Source organism: Dipteris shenzhenensis, chromosome 23 (genome assembly GCF_047967505.1).
Source record: "Dipteris shenzhenensis isolate YYH24624 ecotype China chromosome 23, Dip_SZ_1.0, whole genome shotgun sequence".
Classification (NCBI taxonomy): domain Eukaryota; kingdom Viridiplantae; phylum Streptophyta; class Polypodiopsida; order Gleicheniales; family Dipteridaceae; genus Dipteris; species Dipteris shenzhenensis.
In genome coordinates, this window is record NC_141618.1 from 42,787,569 (window position 1) to 42,806,133 (window position 18,565).

The 18,565-nt window shown below is 40.4% G+C and overlaps 1 protein-coding gene across 1 annotated transcript in view; it reads left to right on the forward strand.

Annotated features, from left to right (window-relative positions):
* The window catches only part of LOC147887415 (putative mannitol dehydrogenase 1), a 38,101-nt gene extending 20,010 nt beyond the window's left edge, over positions 1-18,091 (forward strand). The window contains exons 3-6 of the mRNA XM_087394308.1: positions 16,868-16,966; positions 17,051-17,336; positions 17,470-17,626; positions 17,713-18,091. Coding sequence (XP_087250434.1) covers positions 16,868-16,966; positions 17,051-17,336; positions 17,470-17,626; positions 17,713-17,912 — 742 coding nt within the window. The 3' untranslated portion in view covers positions 17,913-18,091. The remainder of the gene's footprint in view (positions 1-16,867; positions 16,967-17,050; positions 17,337-17,469; positions 17,627-17,712) is intronic.
* The last annotated feature ends 474 nt before the right edge of the window (positions 18,092-18,565 follow it).

Genomic DNA, 18,565 nt, shown 5'->3' on the forward strand with positions numbered 1-18,565 from the left:
AGGGTTTGGGCGTTAGGGTTTAGGGTTTATGGGTTAGGGTTTAGGGTTTTGAATTTAGGGTTTGGGGGTTTGGGTTTAGGGTTTAGGGTTTTGAGGTTTGGGTTTAGGGTTTAAGGTTTAGGGTTTTTTGGGGGTTTAGGGTTTAGGGCTTGGGGGTTAAGTTTTAAGGCTTTAGGGTTTGGGGGTTAGGGTTTACGGTTTGGGAGTTTAGGGTTTAGGGTTTGGGGATTCGGGTTTGGGGTTTGGGGGTTTGGGTTTAGGGTTCAGGGTTTGGGGGTTTGGGTTTAGGGTTCAGGATTTGGGGTTAGGTATAAAGATTTGAGGGTCTGGGTTTTGTGTTTGGGATTTAGGGTCTAGGCTTTAGGGTTTGTAGTCAATTAAATTTGTAGTTTTTATTATTTAAATTTAAATTTATCAAGATTTTATTTTCTTATTAATGTGAATGTTAAATTCTTATGAGTTGTAAGTAAATTAGTTTTTGTAAATAAAAATTTTATCTTTTTTAAACTCGCAATCTGAGTATATTAAAAAGAATAATGGAAAATAGATTATTTCTTACTTGTAACTCGCATCCTAAGCATTTAAAAAGAACAATGGAAGATAAATTATTTCTTACTTTTCTTCGCTTCAACGGTTGGTGTAGTCTAGATTAGCATAGATTAGTTTGTCCTTAGAGAAGAGAACTCGAAAAAAGCCAATCGAAGCCATGCTCAAAATTTCCCAACTAGTTCCTAATCGGAGTCAGTCCATTAGTTCACATTCAGTTTCACACTCACAAGAACCCTACCATTTAAGCAATGATCAAGGTTTTTAAACTTTCAAGATGATTGGAAGTTGTATCAGTGGACAGGACATATTACAATTGAGTCAGTTAAGGGACTGGACAGAGCAGATTATATTTGTACCAGTTGTGGGAGTTGACAGAGCATTTTGCACTTATATCTGACACACTTCAAATTTGTATTCGATTGTACTTTATTTCATTTTACACTATCCACGAGTTCATTGTAAATCCTTATTTTTTTTCACATTTATGCATGTATCTAAGCCTTGTAAAGCCTTTAAGGCTATTTCCAAAGCATAAAATTGACACTTATGCGATTGGGAAGAATGAAGACTTGACGTGTATCAATGGGACTCATTGTACTTTTGATTTATCAAAGTAATTGTAGTTTGTCAAAGTACCTAAAATTTTTGTTGTGCTTTAATATAGGATGGATCTTGAGGCTACAACATTTGTCAATGCTATGACACTAAAATACAATGGAAGAATTTATGCCCCAAAGGACTTCACAAACTGGACCATTGTTGACACAATAAAGAAAGCATGGTTCTTGGTATTGAGTAAAGGAAATCTCATTCTAGTGATGACAACGAGAGAGTTGGAGAAAGATGAGTGGTAATCAGATGTATCTTTCTCAAAGAGCATTCAAGGGGACACCTTACTAGGAATAAAAATTGAAAAAGATAGCAGTACAATGATGATTTACATAAAGTCAAGAATGAGCAACAAATTGTTTCTTCTTTCAAAGAAAGATGCAATGCACTTTGTGATGCCGCTGCCAAAAGCACCTAGATTTCCTGAATTGGTTCTTGCATTGGAGATCCTCCAACGTGTGGGAGGAATTTCGCATTGAGGAAGCAAGATAAATGTAGTCAAAGATTATCTTTGAATACTTTCAGGGTGTCATTGAACAAGGTTCAACTTCATTAGAGGGACCTAAGGTGCAACAATCCACACATCAGAAAGGAAGTGATGAGGCATGCCATGTAGACCTGGTTCATGGTAATACAAATTAGAGAGGAACTGGAGTGGATGAGATAGAACACATTGTAGCATTGGATGAGGGTCTTGTACACACGGATGCTTACAAGGGATCCACATCTAAGACAGGAACTGAATTGGCTAAGACACGACATGCATCAGATGATACAGGACATGCACATGTATCTCAGACAGGAATTGAATTGATTGAGATACGACATGCATCAGATAAGATAGGACATGCACATGCATCTCTTGTTCATGGTATTACTCATTTAAATGGTGTAACTCATGAAGTTGATGGAATAACAGAACAAGTTTAGCCCTTAAGTATACTTGAAATTAAGGCAATAGAAGAAGAAGTAGGGCGATCTAAAGCGGTTCACATAGAGCCCCTAAAAAATAAACCCCAACATCAAATGCAAAAGGCAAGTACTTCATGAGCTACAGTTCCAAGTCCTATAACTCGAAAAAGAGGTCGTTCGTATACAAAGAAAGGGCAAAGAAGAGAAGAGGAAGAACACGAAGAGGATGGGGAGGGTCTTGAAATGGAGTCAGATTCAGAAGCAAAAATGTTATCAATGAAGAACCTAAATCTTTGCTTGAATGAGGCTGTGACAAATGAGGATCCAGGATATATCTGGGGCCAGAAGACTCAAGTTATACATGCTTTAACGATGGTCAAAGCAAGCATCTTCACCAACAGCAGGACCTTAGATATTGTCTATGCTGAAAAGATTTTTCAGGCTTTGATTGATGGGAAAAACCAGTTGTTTCTAATTTGGTACTCCATCCAAGGGCATTTTGGCCAGTCAGAGAAGATTCTAGTCAATCCATCAATTTCTCTCAGCCTAAATATTTTGAGATGCAATTCACTAAGTTCCTCAAAAAACAAGTTCCCTCACTTCAAGAAGGACAAAGTTTAGTGAATGATCCAGAACGACATATAATGGATGCCAAGAGAAATTTCTTAGCTCATTGCACATTTGAAGCAATAGATGGTCAGCACTATGCCTATGCTTGTAATGAGCATTCTAGAGAGGCATACAACAAAGGAGAAATTACTTATCAAACCTTCGCGAGTGTGCCTCAATTTCCCTACTATTATGCATGCATTTGTGTTTTCAAGAATGAGAAAAAAGATTTGATTGAGTCAGAAAGAATTAATCATGACATTCATGCACTACAAAAGATCATCTCCACTTCAGAGATGTTGCTCAAAGCTAGGACCATATCGAGAACTTTTCATTCTCCTGTGACCACTCTTAAAAGAATTGCAACTAAAGTGGAAGCGGATAATCTTGCTGACTTATACACATGCTTGAGTGCCATTGTACCAAGGGGAAAGCAAGAAAGAACAGAGATGATTACAAGCTTTAAGACAGTAAGGGACAGGTATCAAGACTACACAAGCATACTTTTTCATAGTAATGAAGTTTTTCATTAGATTAAAGATGTGTGTCTTGGATGTGAGAAGGGAGATGTCACATATGAGGCTCCATCATTGATTAAAGACAAGGCAAAGAAGATTGTTGAGTTCACACAGCAAATCACTAAAGGGAAAGCATATATGCTAGAATGGAAGAATGTGGTTAAGAAGGGTGCAGCAGCCCCAAGAAAGAAAGGTCTGATCTCGCGTGAAGAGGATGCTAACATAGAGATGGCCATGTATGATGAGAGCAAGAAAGATGATGAAAATGCTGAAAGCTACGGATATGATAGTGAGGACACCAATGATAGTAAGGAAGCTAAAGGAGATGGATATGATAGTGACCTTGCCTCAGCATTACATAAAAAGACCACGAAGATATCTAGAGGTATGAAAACTTATCTTTAATTTTCTTTATTCATTTAAAAGCATTTTTAAAACTATAATTAATTTAAAATTTTGAATCTCATAATTATTTTATCCTTTTATAGGAGGAGGAAAAGAAGGAGGATGAGGAGGAAATAGCTGGAGTAGAGAATATAGGAAGCTCATCTCAAGAAAGCAAAGTTGCTCTGGCTATCCATCGGATGACTATAGAAAATAATCATACCTTGCAGCAGATGGAGAAGTCATTTCAAGTTAGATTTCAAGTTCGAGAACAACCTCTTACTTTTCTATTTGATGAAGAGGACATTTCAATCCTTTTAAACTTTAAGAAAGAGGTTAATGACAAGGTCATAATAGCCATCCTCGGGTTTGACACAAACTTTTTCTTGACTTTATGCTTTTGTATTTCCATTGGATCAAATGAACTAATATTCTTTTCTTTTTATTGCAGTATGGTTTTAGAACAGTTTCCCCTATATATATAGATATGTGCATATATGGTCGATCCTCTTATTTCTAATGTACTTAGCAATAAGAAGAAGACCATAGATGATGTTTTTAAGTGGTTGTAGCCTGTTGATTTGACTGTGGCATGAGTTATCTTTACTACATATCACGAGGAGTGAGTATCAATCCCTACTTAGCTTATCTCTTACATTGTGGAGGATTATATCAAATAATAATTATTCTTAATTGATAATGTAGCTCTCATTAGAGCTTGGTGACTGTGGACATCTTAGCCAAGCAATGTTTCTTTGTCAATTAAATAGCATCTATCCATGGTAGTGTGTCAGAATAAGTATAACCTACTTGTGTCACAATTATGTCAATGATATGCATCCTATGCAATGCGCACATTCATTTATGTTATTTATTTTGATGTGTAGATCGGCTCGAAATTTGGTAGGTGCTATAGATGCACTTATGCAAATGGAAGGTGACTTAGAAGATCAAATAGAGTATGTAGCATGCCCTGCAGCAAAGCAAAATGATGACCACAGTTGTGGGTGGAGAGTTGGATATAACTGCTTTTTGCTCCTTGCTCAAATTTTTAATTTGAGCGGCGGTAAAACCTCATTGTCAACATATACAGACTTGCATCTATATGCATTTATGTCAGCTATCATTAAGGCATTTATTGATACCATGGTGGAGCATCCAGAGGAAACATTCGTTGCTACGCCCATAAGTTGTCCTAATGTAACCGTTGTATTAGATGAAATGGGGAGCTCTTTTGAGGTTAGGATTATCATTAGCAAGCAACCTCATGTTTTGACATTTGGTAGCGAGGAAGTTACAATCCTCTCCAACCCTTTAAAAAAGGCTAATGACTAAGTCATGATGGCCATCCTCAGTTTTGATATGAACATCTTTTGGCTTGATAATTCAATCATTTGATTCAATTTGCTTCTAACATTTGTTTATTTATTGTTGTAGTACGGTTATATCTCACTTTCCTAGATCAATATAGAATCACATGTGTATGCTTGATTCTCTCCTTTCAGATGTACTTAGTGGCACCAAGAAGATAGTAGATGATGTTTGTTCAATGCTACAACCTTTAGACTTGGATGGCATGCTAGTCGTCTTTATGTCATATTATGAGAAGTATCGTCTCAATCTTTCTTTTACTCTTTTATTTGTAATATTGTGTCAATAAATACTTAATATTGTGATAAATCTCATCGCTCTTTATTGGTGATGTAGCTCACATTGGAGCCTGATAGTATGGGATCTTGATGACAACCATTGTTGGTTTGTCAATTCATTTACAGGCTTTCACAGGGTGTTCAAGTAAGTGTTCTTTTATCATATCATTATGAACATGATCTGACTATTTACTACATAAATTCACTTTGTCATATGTCATGATGGATAGGTTTGCAATCAAGTTAGTATCTACGATTATGAAAATCAGGGAGCATCAAGACTAACCAAATTTCCAAACACGCCTCGCAGTGGAGTAGAAATACAAGTTTAGTAGTGGGTGGAGAATCGCCTACAACTTCATGTTGTTCCTCAATGAAATTTTTGAACATGTCTCAATAGAAGCATATACAAAGCTCGAACTACAAGATTTTATGGCTAAGACTATTCACCACCTAAATGCTACCATTGGGAAACAACATGATGGACTCAATGAAGAACCTGAGGGAGCCAAAGAAAAACAAGCTAGAGACAATTCAGTCTCCTACATCACAGCCTCAAGTAGAAGCATTACAGTCTCCACTTGAATTAGAGACTCAATGCATTCTTCCTACACAAGAAGTAGAGACTCAATGTGCATCTACAACATTACATCTTGCAAAGGAGGAAGAGACTGAGTCTATCCTGATTGTAGCAGAAGTAGAATCTCAATGTACACCATCCACATGTCAAGAAGTAGAGACTCAATGTACTCTTAGAGCATCACAGCCTCAAGAGGACTCATCTGACTCTATTCAGTTATAAATCATGTAGAAAGAAACATGAGTCCTTGAATATTTTTATCTTGTTTGTGTTGACTAATGATAGTGTTTTTTAAACTTATGTTAAATGTTACAATACATTAGGATATTTACTTATGATATTTATTCAATTTGTATTATTATTGTATTAGCAATTCTAAAAAAATAAATTGTATTAGCAATTCTAATATGATATGCTCAGCCCTACCAGACTTGTTGCAGAGAATACAAAACTATTACATGCCATAGAAGCCAAGATCACACTAGAAGATCTCATAATTAGTATCTCTTATCTTCTAAACAATCCAATCTTCCACAGACTCCACGTCCATATCCTCAACATAATTACAATGAAGGAAGAAATTCAAGAAATCATGATGGACAGGCCACAGAGGCCGAGATCACACTGGAAGATCTCATCATTAGTATCTCTTATCTTCTCAACAATCCAATCTTCCACAGACTCCTCTTTCATATTGTCAACATAATTACAATGAAGGAAGAAATTCAAACAATCACAGATTGTTTCTTTATAATCTCTTTGGTAGGCCTTTATTGTTCTTTTAGCATCCCGATCAAATCAACCATACCGAGTGCTTCGATAACGTAGGTTGCTTAAGAAGTCCAAGAGATCTTGTCGTGCTTTTATAATAAATTGTATAAGTCTTTTACTCTCTGCTATCTTTTGAGTCTCCTCCCTCTCTGTCCACCTCTATGCATCGAATTCCTCTCTCTCCATCTGTGTCAGTGGAGAGCCTTGTCGAATTCTAGCATCTCTCCTTGCTCCTTGGTCAACAACCCATTGTTTGAGACTATCGATTCCAAACTCCACGTCTCCAATGATGCCAAGGACATCCATGGTGGGTGGAGAGATGATAAATTAAGAGTGATAAATGAAGAATGTGCTTGTAGAAGGACTAGGATGGACAAAAGAAGGGACTCTAATTATATTATTCTTGATTTCAATCACTTTATTTCATACGTTTAAACTGATTCAAAATCTATCATCTCATGTGTCTCTCACATTTACGGTCTTTTATTTTTTACTTCACTCAATGGACAACTCACCTCTCTAAATTTATTAAATCCGTTTTACTTTTTTTGAAGTCTAACTTATTTTATACAATAAATATCTTATGATGAGAATCTAATAATTATATCATTCTTGTGTTCCATCACTTTATTTTATAGATTTCAATGTACTCAAAATCTATCATCTCACATGTCTTGCATTACCGTCTTGCATCAGCAAGTCTAACTTATTATATTAAAAAAATATCTCATGATGAGATTCTAATAATTATATCATTCTTGTGTTCCATCATTTTATTTTATAGATTTCAATGTACTGATCACTGTCTTACATGTCTCACATGTCTCGCATTACGGTCTTACATCCCATCATTTTATTTTATAGATTTCAATGTACTCACTGTCTTACATGTCTCACATGTCTCGCATTACGGTCTTGCATCTGTTACTTCAGATAATCTAGTCATCTCAACCTCTACCAATTCTTTATTCTAAATCTTTCATCTCACATTATGAGTTTGTAGTTCTATAAATCCCTTTGTAGTCATTAGTCTTCTATATCTCGCCCACAGCAAACACTTCTTCCACTTTGCTCTTCTTACCTTATTCCTCTCCTCAAGCTTACTCCTTCCGTCTTGCCTTACCTCCTCTAAATACCTTCCTCGCTCTCATTACCTTCCTCCTCTTGTTTCCATGGATCTTTTTGAAGTAATCGATTCCATAGAGGAAGCCATTGGCAGCACCAAACTATGGATTGCCGAGAACCAGGGAAACAGAGAGGAGAGAAAGCAAAATCCAGCTCCGTTAACCCAGTATGAGAATGATGACTTTGCTTGTCAGAAGGACTTAGAGAAGGAGGAGAAAAGAAAAATAAGTATGTGGGAGAGGAGAGCACACACAAAGGGATATGGTGTCTTTCCTTTCTTAATTCAATGAAAGGATATTATGGCATGATGATATAGTAAGTATATAGTAAATGTTGTGTACCCTATGCAATGCCCATGCTAAGTATACTATACAATATCCACACTAATTTGTGTTATATATTATCATGATTGGAGGGTCTACAAAAAATTTGATATATGCCATTGAGGTAGTCATGCACCGATAGAAAGGTGACTTAGTAGACACAATGGATTACCTATAATGCCCAATAGTACAATGAAATATCCAATGGATTACCTACAATGCCCAGTAGTATAACAAAATAACTCCAACACAAGTAGAGGAGATTCAATCAACCTTTGCACTGCAAAGAAGAGGAGGTTGATTTTACACAAACAATATCAAAGGCTCCACAGGAAGCACTGATAGAATCATAGTCTCCACATGGAGAACCAACAAAATCACATCTTCTAGACAAAGCACCATAGCCTCCCCATGAAGCATCGCAGCCTCCACATGAAGCACCGACGCAAGACTCTACTCCATTGTCAAGCATCCAGATGGTTGTATTCTCAAGTATCTTTGCATGGACTTCTTTTTGTAGAATGTAGGAAATGTGTATCTACGAGGAGCATTTGCTCATGATTTTTAAGGAGGATTGAAGGTATTTGTTAAAAATACTTTGAGATATTAGCAAAGCCTATTCTCCATTGATGTATAACATGTTGTTAAATCTCACAATTGTCCCTTTGTATAAGATTTTATGTTAAATTTCAGAGAGGGAAGATGGTGCTCTTCCTGGCAGTCTATTGGCCCTTAGGAAGCCTCTCTATGTCCGGGAGGTTATCGAACACATGTTGTTTGATCAGGGGAGGGCTCTCATGGGGAGGGGAAGACCGAGGGAAAGGCTAAGGGGAAGGCTGAGGAGAAGGTTGAGGGGAAGGCTGAGGGGAAGGCTGAGGGGACGGTTGAGGATCAAGAAGGTTGAGGCTCAGGGGAAGGCTGAGGTTGAGGGGAAGGGTGAGGGGAAGGCCAAGGGTCTCAGGCTAAGGCTAAGGCTAAGGCTCAGGCTAAGGGGAAGGCTGAGATTGAGGGGAAGGCTGAGGGGAAGGCTCATGCTCTTGGGGCTAGGGAGTGGGCTCACGGGACTTGGAAGGAGGAGAAGGCTCACAAGACTAGGGAGTGGGCTCACGGGACTTGGGGGAGGGCTCACGAGAGTTGCAGGAGGGATCACGAGAGTCCTGGGACACCTCACGAGAGTTGGGGGAGGGCTCACGAGAGTTGAGCAAGGTGCCACCAGACCCAGATAGGTTCGTGTGAGCAGATGCCATGGAGGTGCTAGAGGTAGAGAAAGAAGTATGGAGGCAGCATCCAGTGGGTCTAGCAGTGTTCTTCACTCTTGCCATTGAATAATGAGATTTAGGGTTTTTTTAACATTTTATATTGGCCGATCATATTTTGACATCCCTTTTAATTACATTTAGGGTTTCATTGTGCACCCTGGCCCCCCCCTAACCCCTCCAACCCCCCCACCCTCATCGCCCTCCCCCCCATTGCCATCAACCTACTTGCCCCACCCACACCCATCACCCTCCCCTATACCCCCCACCCCCCCCCCCCCTTGCTACCACCCTACCCCTCCCCTTGCCCCACCCCATGCCCCTCCCTTCTCTCCCCTCTCCTTCACCATGTCTCTGCTTTCCCGAATGCTGTGTGAGTACAAAAATTGTGGTCGAAATAAGCAAGATATTAAAGAGTGAGTACACAAATTGTAGTCAAAATAAGCAATATATTTACTTCATATTTGTATGCAATTACACCATAGCTTCTGTTGGTGGTTGGACCCATCTGTGCCCTTCTCTCACTCTAGCTTGCAACTAATGTGTGACTCCTTGACTCCCTATGGATGCTTTCCAAGCACTATGCCTTCTATTCTATGATACAATTTGAACTACTTTTGCAGGTTCTGATGCCTTTGCCTTTTCACACTTCAAAGTCCTTCCTAGTAAACATCTAAAAAACCAGTCAAACACTACAAGACATAGGCCATTTTCCGACGGAAATACTGATGCTTTTTACATTAAATTTGTTTTTTTTCACGGGCGCAAACATCGCTATAAGTGTCGCTAAAAGCATTGGAAAAGGACCGTCGCTATAAAGCGTCACTATATAGCGTCACTGGCAAACGTCGCTATATAGCGACACTAAAAACATCGCTATATAGCAACACTGTTAATCATCGCTATATAGCGACACTGGTAAACATCGCTATATAGCGACGATTAACAGAAGTAAAAAAAAAGGGTTAGTGGGGCTAGACAGGGCTTCCTTTTGGCCCTGTTTAGCCCCACTAATCTTTTTTTTTTTTTGTAATTACAAAAGAAAGTTTTTTATAACAAAATTTCCCTTGCTTGCAGGGTGATACAAAATTGTTCTTGTGAAATGATGAGTAATAAATGCATATACATGTCGGACATATTCAACAGTGTTTGTAACAAAATTACCCTGTCGAAAGGGCGATACAAAATTGCTCAAACAAGCGGATATACAAAATACTACTACCACTACTCATCCGAATCCGAATCATCTTCGTCTTATTGGCCTGTTCCTTGGTCCTCGACACTTGCGTCTTCTCCCTCGTCCTCGCCACCTACGTCCAATCCTTGGCCCTATTGATCGCTCGCCTCCGATGATGGGACACTTGAGCTTTGACCCTAAGAGTGAACCATATAAATCAAAAATTAGATTGGAACTTAAATTAAAAAGTGAGATTACAAGTAGGAGTAAACTTATACCGTGCGAGCAACCACCTCAGCCCAATCGACCGTCGCTCCCATTGCCTCTTGCTCAATGAACCACGGCTTTGTTCCCATCCGAAATGTGCATCGCCTCTCTGCATCTGTAGGAAGATGACCCATCGCAGCTTGCAGTGGAACTAATTTACGAGAGTTAGAGTTAGCTAAAGTGCATGTAATATGTAAGTAAAACAAATAGAACAATACATTAAATGAGAAGAAGTAGACTTACCACGGTTGCCTCGAACGCATACTGTCCGCCTGCACCAAAGTGCGAAGTACCTACGATGTCCAGCCATCTCTTCCCAGCCCTCCTCTGACCCTCAAACATTTCAGGATGGTCCCTATGTTGCTTCTTGAAGTACTTCCAATCAGCTTTGTTTGCCCAGCTGGGTTTAGCCAACCCCTTTGTAATGGAAGTATGCAAGGTTGATCTACGATGCTTCAGGACCAACAAACCCATGCACTCTCGCATATAATCGTCATTAAACTCCACATTTGGTGGATTAGGGTATCTTTGTTTTAACTCATCGATCACCGCCTGCTTCTTTTGGGCATCTTGATACTGCCAATCGGTATTTATGCCGCTCTTGAAGTGATGACTCATCAACCTCCTCATGGCGGCCATCACTGCTTTGCCCTTTTTATCTTCTATTATCTCTCCAGTAGATGTGATTTGATAGGAGAGATCCCCTGATGAGTAAGGGGGACTGACAGTAGCAGAGTTTGAAGGAGTGGAAGCTGCGCAAGCGCTTTCAGAGCGAGGAGTAGCAATGGGAGTAGGAGAGGGAAAGGGACCTGACTGATACTATGTCTCCGGACCAAGTAGAGACCTAAAGGAGCGTGAGTGTGCTGACTCGTCTACATCTCCCGAGTCAGCACAACATGAGCCACCCATCCTACTCTTCCTTCCCTTGCGAGAGGCATGCGCAGGTGATGATCCCGTGGTCGAAGGGGCGTGAGGGGATGGCTGGGCAGTATGTCCACCCATCGGTGTAGGGGAAGGAATTGCTGAGGTCCTCTGAGAGAGCAGAGAGAAGAATCTCACTGCCTCCTCATCGCTCATCTGTGCTACAAACTCGTCGAGACTCTCGACAAAGCCATGCACGGCTAGCAAAGGAGTTCCCCGAGGGGTAGTCGCAATGCTACATGGAAGAGGAGTCAGACCAGGGGTAGTCATAGTGCTAGGTCCAAGAGGAGTAGTCCTTGGGGTAGTCGACTGAGAGGAATCAAAGTCCTCTGGAGCATATAGATTGTGAGCTCTCCTCCTGCAAGGCTGTCTGATAGGCACAGGCATAGGCATAGGCAAGAAGAAAGAAGAGGGAAAGGAAAGAGGGAAAGAAGATGGAAAGGAAAGAAGAGGGAAAGGAAAGAGAAGAGGAAGAGAAGGGAAATAGAGAATAAGAGTTAGAGAGAATAAGCTCATGCTTATGCTTATGCGGAAATAGAGAATGAGAGAAGGGGGAAATAGAGAAGGGGAAAGAGATGAGAGGGAATGAGAGAAGCATAAGCATAAGCTTATGCGGAAATAGAGAATGAGCTTATGTGGAAATAGAGAATGAGATAAGCATAAGCTCATGCTTATGCTTCTCTCATTCTCTATTTCCACATAAGCTCATGCATAAGCATAAGCTTATGCGGAAATAGAGAATGAGATTATGCGGAAATAGAGAATGAGAGAAGCTTCTCTCATTCTCTATTTCCGCATAAGCTTATGCATAAGAGAAGCTTGTGCAGAAATAGAGAAGGGGGAAAGCTTATGCGAATGAGAGAAGGGGGAAAGAGATGAGGGGGAATGAGAGAAGCATAAGCATAAGCTTATTCGGAAATAGAGAATGAGCTTATGCGGAAATAGAGAATGAGCTTATGTGGAAATAGAGAATGAGATAAGCATAAGCTCATGCTTATGCTTCTCTCATTCTCTATTTCCACATAAGCTCATGCATAAGCATAAGCTTATGCGGAAATAGAGAATGAGATTATGCGGAAATAGAGAATGAGAGAAGCTTCTCTCATTCTCTATTTCCGCATAAGCTTATGCATAAGAGAAGCTTGTGCAGAAATAGAGAAGGGGGAAAGCTTATGCGAATGAGAGAAGGGGGAAAGAGATGAGGGGGAATGAGAGAAGCATAAGCATAAGCTTATTCGGAAATAGAGAATGAGCTTATGCCGAAATAGAGAAGGAGAGAAGCATAAGCTTATGCTTATGCTTCTCTCATTCTCTATTATGCTTCTCTCCTTCTCTATTTCCGCATAAGCATAAACATGAGCTTATGCGGAAATAGAGAAGGAGAGAAGGGGAAAATGAGAGAAGGGGGAAATAGAGTGGGAAATAGAGATTGAGCTTATGCAGAAATAGAGAATGAGAGAAGCATAAGCTTCTCTCATTCTCTATTTCCACATAAGCTCATGCATAAGCATAAGCTTATGTGGAAACTTAAGCATAAGCTCATGCTCATGCATGAGCATAAGCTCATGCTTATGCTCATGCGGAAATAGAGAAGGAGCTTATGCGAAAATAGAGAATGAGCTTATGCTTCTCTCATTCTCTATTTCCGTATAAGCTCATGCATAAGCATAAGCTTATGCGGAAACTTAAGCATAAGCTCATGCTCATGCATGAGCTTATGCTTATGCTTATGCTTAAGCATAAGCATCGAAAATAGAGAAGGAGCTTATGTGGAAATAGAGAATGAGTTTCCCATAAGCTTCTCTCATTCTCTATTTCCGCATAAGCTCATGCATAAGCATGAGCTTATGCGGAAACTTAAGCATAAGCTCATGCTCATGCATGAGCATAAGCATGAGCTTATGCTTATGCTTATGCTTAAGCATAAGCATGAGCATAAGCTCATGCTTATGCTCATGCGGAAAAAGAGAAGGAGCTTATGCAAAAATAGAGAAGGAGTTTCCCCATAAGCTTCTCTCATTCTCTATTTTCGCATAAGCTCATGCTTATTGGAAACTTAAGCATAAGCTCATGCTCATGCATGAGCATAAGCATGAGCTTATGCTTATGCTTATGCTTAAGCATAAGCTCATGCTTATGCTCATGTGGAAATAGAGAAGGAGCTTATGCGGAAATAGAGAAGGAGCTTATGCAGAAACTCATTCTCTATTTCCGCATAAGCTCCTTCTCTATTTCCGCATGAGCATAAGCATGAGCTCATGCTTATGCTCATGCGGAAATAGAGAAGGAGCTTATGCGGAAATAGAGAATGAGTTTCCGCATAAGCTTCTCTCATTCTCTATTTCCGCATAAGCTCATGCATGAGCATAAGCATGAGCTTATGCTTATGCTTATGCTTAAGCATATGCATAAGCATAAGCTCATGCTTATGCTCATGCGGAAAAAGAGAAGGAGCTTATGTGGAAATAGAGAATGAGTTTCCGCATAAGCTTCTCTCATTCTCTATTTCCGCATAAGCTCATGCATAAGCATGAGCTTATGCGAAAATAGAGAATGAGAGAAGCATAAGCATGAGCTCATGTGAAAACTTAAGCATAAGCTCATGCTTATGCTCATGCGGAAATAGAGAAGGAGCTTATGCGGAAATAGAGAATGAGTTTCCACAGAAGCTTCTCTCATTCTCTATTTCCGCATAAGCTCATGCATAAGCATAAGCTTATACGGAAACTTAAGCATAAGCTCATGCTCATGCATGAGCATAAGCATAAGCATAAGCATAAGCTCATGCTTATGCTCATGCGAAAATAGAGAATGAGCTTATGCGGAAATAGAGAATGAGTTTCCGCATAAGCTTCTCTCATTCTCTATTTCCGCATAAGCTCATGCATAAGCATGAGCTTATGCGGAAATAGAAGCATAAACAAGGGGGAAACTTAAGCATAAGCTCATGCTCATGCATGAGCATAAGCATGAGCTTATGCTTATGCTTATGCTTAAGCATAAGCATAAGCTCATGCTTATGCTCATGCATGAGCATGAGCTTATGCGAATGAGAGAAGGGGGAAATAGAGAAGGGGGAAAAAGAGAAGGGGGAATGAGAGAAGCATAAGCATAAGAGAATAAGAGGGAAAGGAAATAGAGAATAAGAGGGAAAGGAAAGAGAGAAGGGAAAAGAGATGAGAGGAAAATAGAGAAGGGGGAAAGAGAGAATAAGAGAAGAGGGAAAAAAGAGAAGGGGGAAAAAGGAGAAGGGGGAAAAAAGAGAATAAGAGAAGGGGGAAGAAGGAAAGAGTGGGAGGGGAAGAGAGGGTTCCTACGCCCATCACTACAGCTAGCGCTTAAGGCGCTAGCTGTAGGCCAATGCAAATAACAAAAATAATAAATGGAAAAAAGAGGAAGCACTGACCTGGAATAGTATGTCTCGCTTGGTGTAGTGGACTGGCCCTACAAAAGAGAGAAAACAATCCATTTTTTCAAATAAGATGTTAGTGGAAGGAGGAGATTACAAAAGCAACTTCTTGAAGAGAGGAGATTGAGGAGACAAGGAAAGGAGGAGATTGAGGAGACAAGGAGAAAGAGAAGGAAGAGAAATACAGAAAAAAGAGGTGAGTTTTCTTTCTTTCTTGAAATCTTGTTTTTTGTTTCAATCCTTTCAAAACAAGCATGAAAACTAGTTTACAGGTTTAGCAATACAAGAAGAAACACTCACAAAACTAGAGCTAACAAACAAACAACCTACATTGTTGAAACAAACTCACCTCTTGAAGAACTTCCTTTTAAGAAACCAAAGAGGGAAAAGGATAGAGAGGGAGTACAAGAGGTAGGAGAAGGGTGAGGAGTGGAAAATAGAGTGGGAGGTTGCTTGGAATAGGTGGGAGGTCGTCGAAAATAGGTGGGAGGAGATTTTGGGTTGCTTACTTGAGAGATTAGGGAATAGTATGAACAAAACGCCGCACGTTTAGCGTTTCGGGTTTTAACCCATAGCGTCGCTATATAGCGATGGAACAGAGGAAAGCGTCGCTATATAGCAACGCTTACTGTCACTTTTTTTATGTGGCATCTAGAGAAGCTCAAACATGCTATTTTATAATTGTCAATATCTCCTCTTCATGCTTATGTTGTGATTTTATAAGTATAGATGGAAGGGACGAGTGGAAGCTCGTTCGATGATGTGCCAACGCCCGGGAGCACGAAGTGGCTTATGGAGAGGTTATACTATCATTGCACTCATTGCAAGCGAGAAGTACGACATCAACGTCGTATTATCATGCGCCACTTACGGATGTATGGGGAGGAGCCGGAACTAGTACCCCCCGTTGGTGTTGCACATGTTGATGGATCATCGGTAAGTCAAAGCTATTTAAGTTCACAATCTTATTGTATACCAGGAAATAGAAGATCTTATATTTACACGAAATCTTAAAACAGGATGAGGAGGGTGACTAGGGTACACATATACCTTCTCACTTTCAACAAGACTATAGTCTCCTGGATGATGACGAGGGTATGGTCGACATGATGGATTCCATTTTTAGGGGCACTACATCCCACGTACACGTGATGTCAGAGTCTGAGTTCAAAATGCGAGAGTTGCAATCAACACAATTGTACGAGGGTGCTAGGATGTCTAAACTACGTGCTTGTCTCTCAATCTTGAATCTACAAGTACAGTATGGGTGGTCAGATACAAGTGTACGGTTGCCTCGAACGCATACCGTCCGCTTGCACCAAAGTGCGAAGTACCTACGACATCCAGCCGTCTCTTCGCAGCCCTCCTCTGACCCTCGAACATTTCGGGATGGTCCCTATGTTGCTTCTTGAAGTACTTCCAATCAGCTTTGTCTGCCTAGCTGGGTTTAGCCAACCCCTTTGTAATGGAAGTACGCAAGGTTGATCTACGATGCTTTAGGACCAAACCCATGCGCTCGAGCATATAATTGTTATTAAACTCCACATTTGGCGGATTAGGGTATCTTTGTTTTAACTCATCGATCACCGCCTGCTTCTTTTGGGCATCTTGATACTGCCAATCGATATTTATGCCGCTCTTGAAGTGATGACTCATCAACCTCCTCATGGCCGCCATCACTGCTTTGCCCTTTTTGTCTTCTATTATCTCTCCGGCAGATGTGATTTGATAGGAGAGATCCCCTGATGAGTAAGGGGGACTGACGGTAGCAGAGTCTGAAGGAGTGGAAGCTGCGCGACCGCTTCCAGATCGAGGAGTAGCAGTGGAATTTTTACATACAACAGCGTATACTACGACGGAAGTGCTACCCAAGGTGGCTATTCGACGCTTATGGTGTCCGACCAGAAGTAAGGCATTTTTTACTTCAGCAGTGGATATGTTTAGTGTGAATTACGGCTCTCAAGTTCTAACGTTGTCTCTCTTTCTATCAGGTTTGTTTTCAGCATACCCCCAAATCTTCCCTTGGACGGGGCAGCTCCCCTGCTATGTGCCGGTATAACTGTCTACAGCCCTATGAAGTATTTTGGCATGACGGAAAGAGGGAAGAGCCTCGGAGTTGTTGGGCTTGGAGGCTTGGGGCATATGGCAGTGAAGTTTGGCAAGGCGTTTGGGTTAAACGTGACGGTCATCAGTACATCGCCAAGCAAAGAGAAGGAAGCAAAGGAGGTGTTGGGCGCCGATCGTTTTATTGTCAGCAAGGACGAGAACCAGATGAAGGTGAAGTTGCCACTTGTAACTTGGGTTTGTAGGCTATACAATACCATATGCCTTAACCAGTTCTTAATGATGTTGCATGGTTCTCCATGGAATTGACTTGTGAAAGCTGTGGTCCGCATGGAATGTTCTGCAGCAAGCTTTCAAATCATTGGACTACATAATCGACACCGTATCTGCAGTGCACGCTCTTGAGCCTCTATTGCACCTCCTGGGCGTCAATGGGAAGATGGTATTGGTTGGAATACCGGACCAACCTGTAAAGTTGGCTCCCGATGCTGTAATCTTTGTAAGTAATGTATACCCAACAGTTGCAAAGACCGTCTCCCAGAACTATCAAACATGGAAGTTGTGTAAATTCGTCCTGATGCATGTGCAGGCCGTCACTTTGTGGGAGGCAGCATGATCGGGGGCACAACAGAAACGCAAGAAATGCTGGACTTCTGCGGCAAACATAACATTACAAGCACGATCGAGAAGATCCCCATAGACCAAGTGAATGCTGCAATGACAAAGCTGGAGAAAGGCGACGTGAAGTATCGATTTGTGATTGATATCGCCGGAACTCTGAAAGCCTAGATGGAGGCAGCTATAGCTGGGAGTGTTTCAGTAATCCTGACGATACTGTTGTCTTCCCCCTTAAGCATAGTTCAGAGGACATCATAAACTTTGCAGAGTAACACATTCTCAGCAAACTTATGGGGTAGCATCCTTGTTCACACGTTAGCATCTTTTATGAGGCAGTTAATATTACTTCATTGCTAATTTTAGAACTACCTTATACGCTTATTTGTCCCAACCGGGAATAGTTAATATTATTACTAACTTCATTGTTAATGCTTAGAACTACCTTATGCTTCTATCATATGGAATTTTCCCAACCTGGAATACGTTTTGTATCTAAAGTTGTATATTTTTGTATTTGACTAAGTAAAGGCCTCACGTTTCAACATCCTCTCTTTTTTACAACAAAAATAGCATAATTGCTTTCGTAATGGCAATAAGTCACTTTATATTCAAGCTAAATTTAACTGATGCCCAATAAATCATGCAAAATTTTGTTGTACATGATCTTGCTTATCAAGGGTCTTTTCCCTCACAAGATTTTTGGTAGTAGCCTATGAATGTCGTACGTCACAAAACCTCACCAAGTAACATGCTCTCTCACAAAACGTCACCAAGTAACATGCTCTCACAAGATTTTTGTAGTAGCCTCTTCTACGTCACAAAAC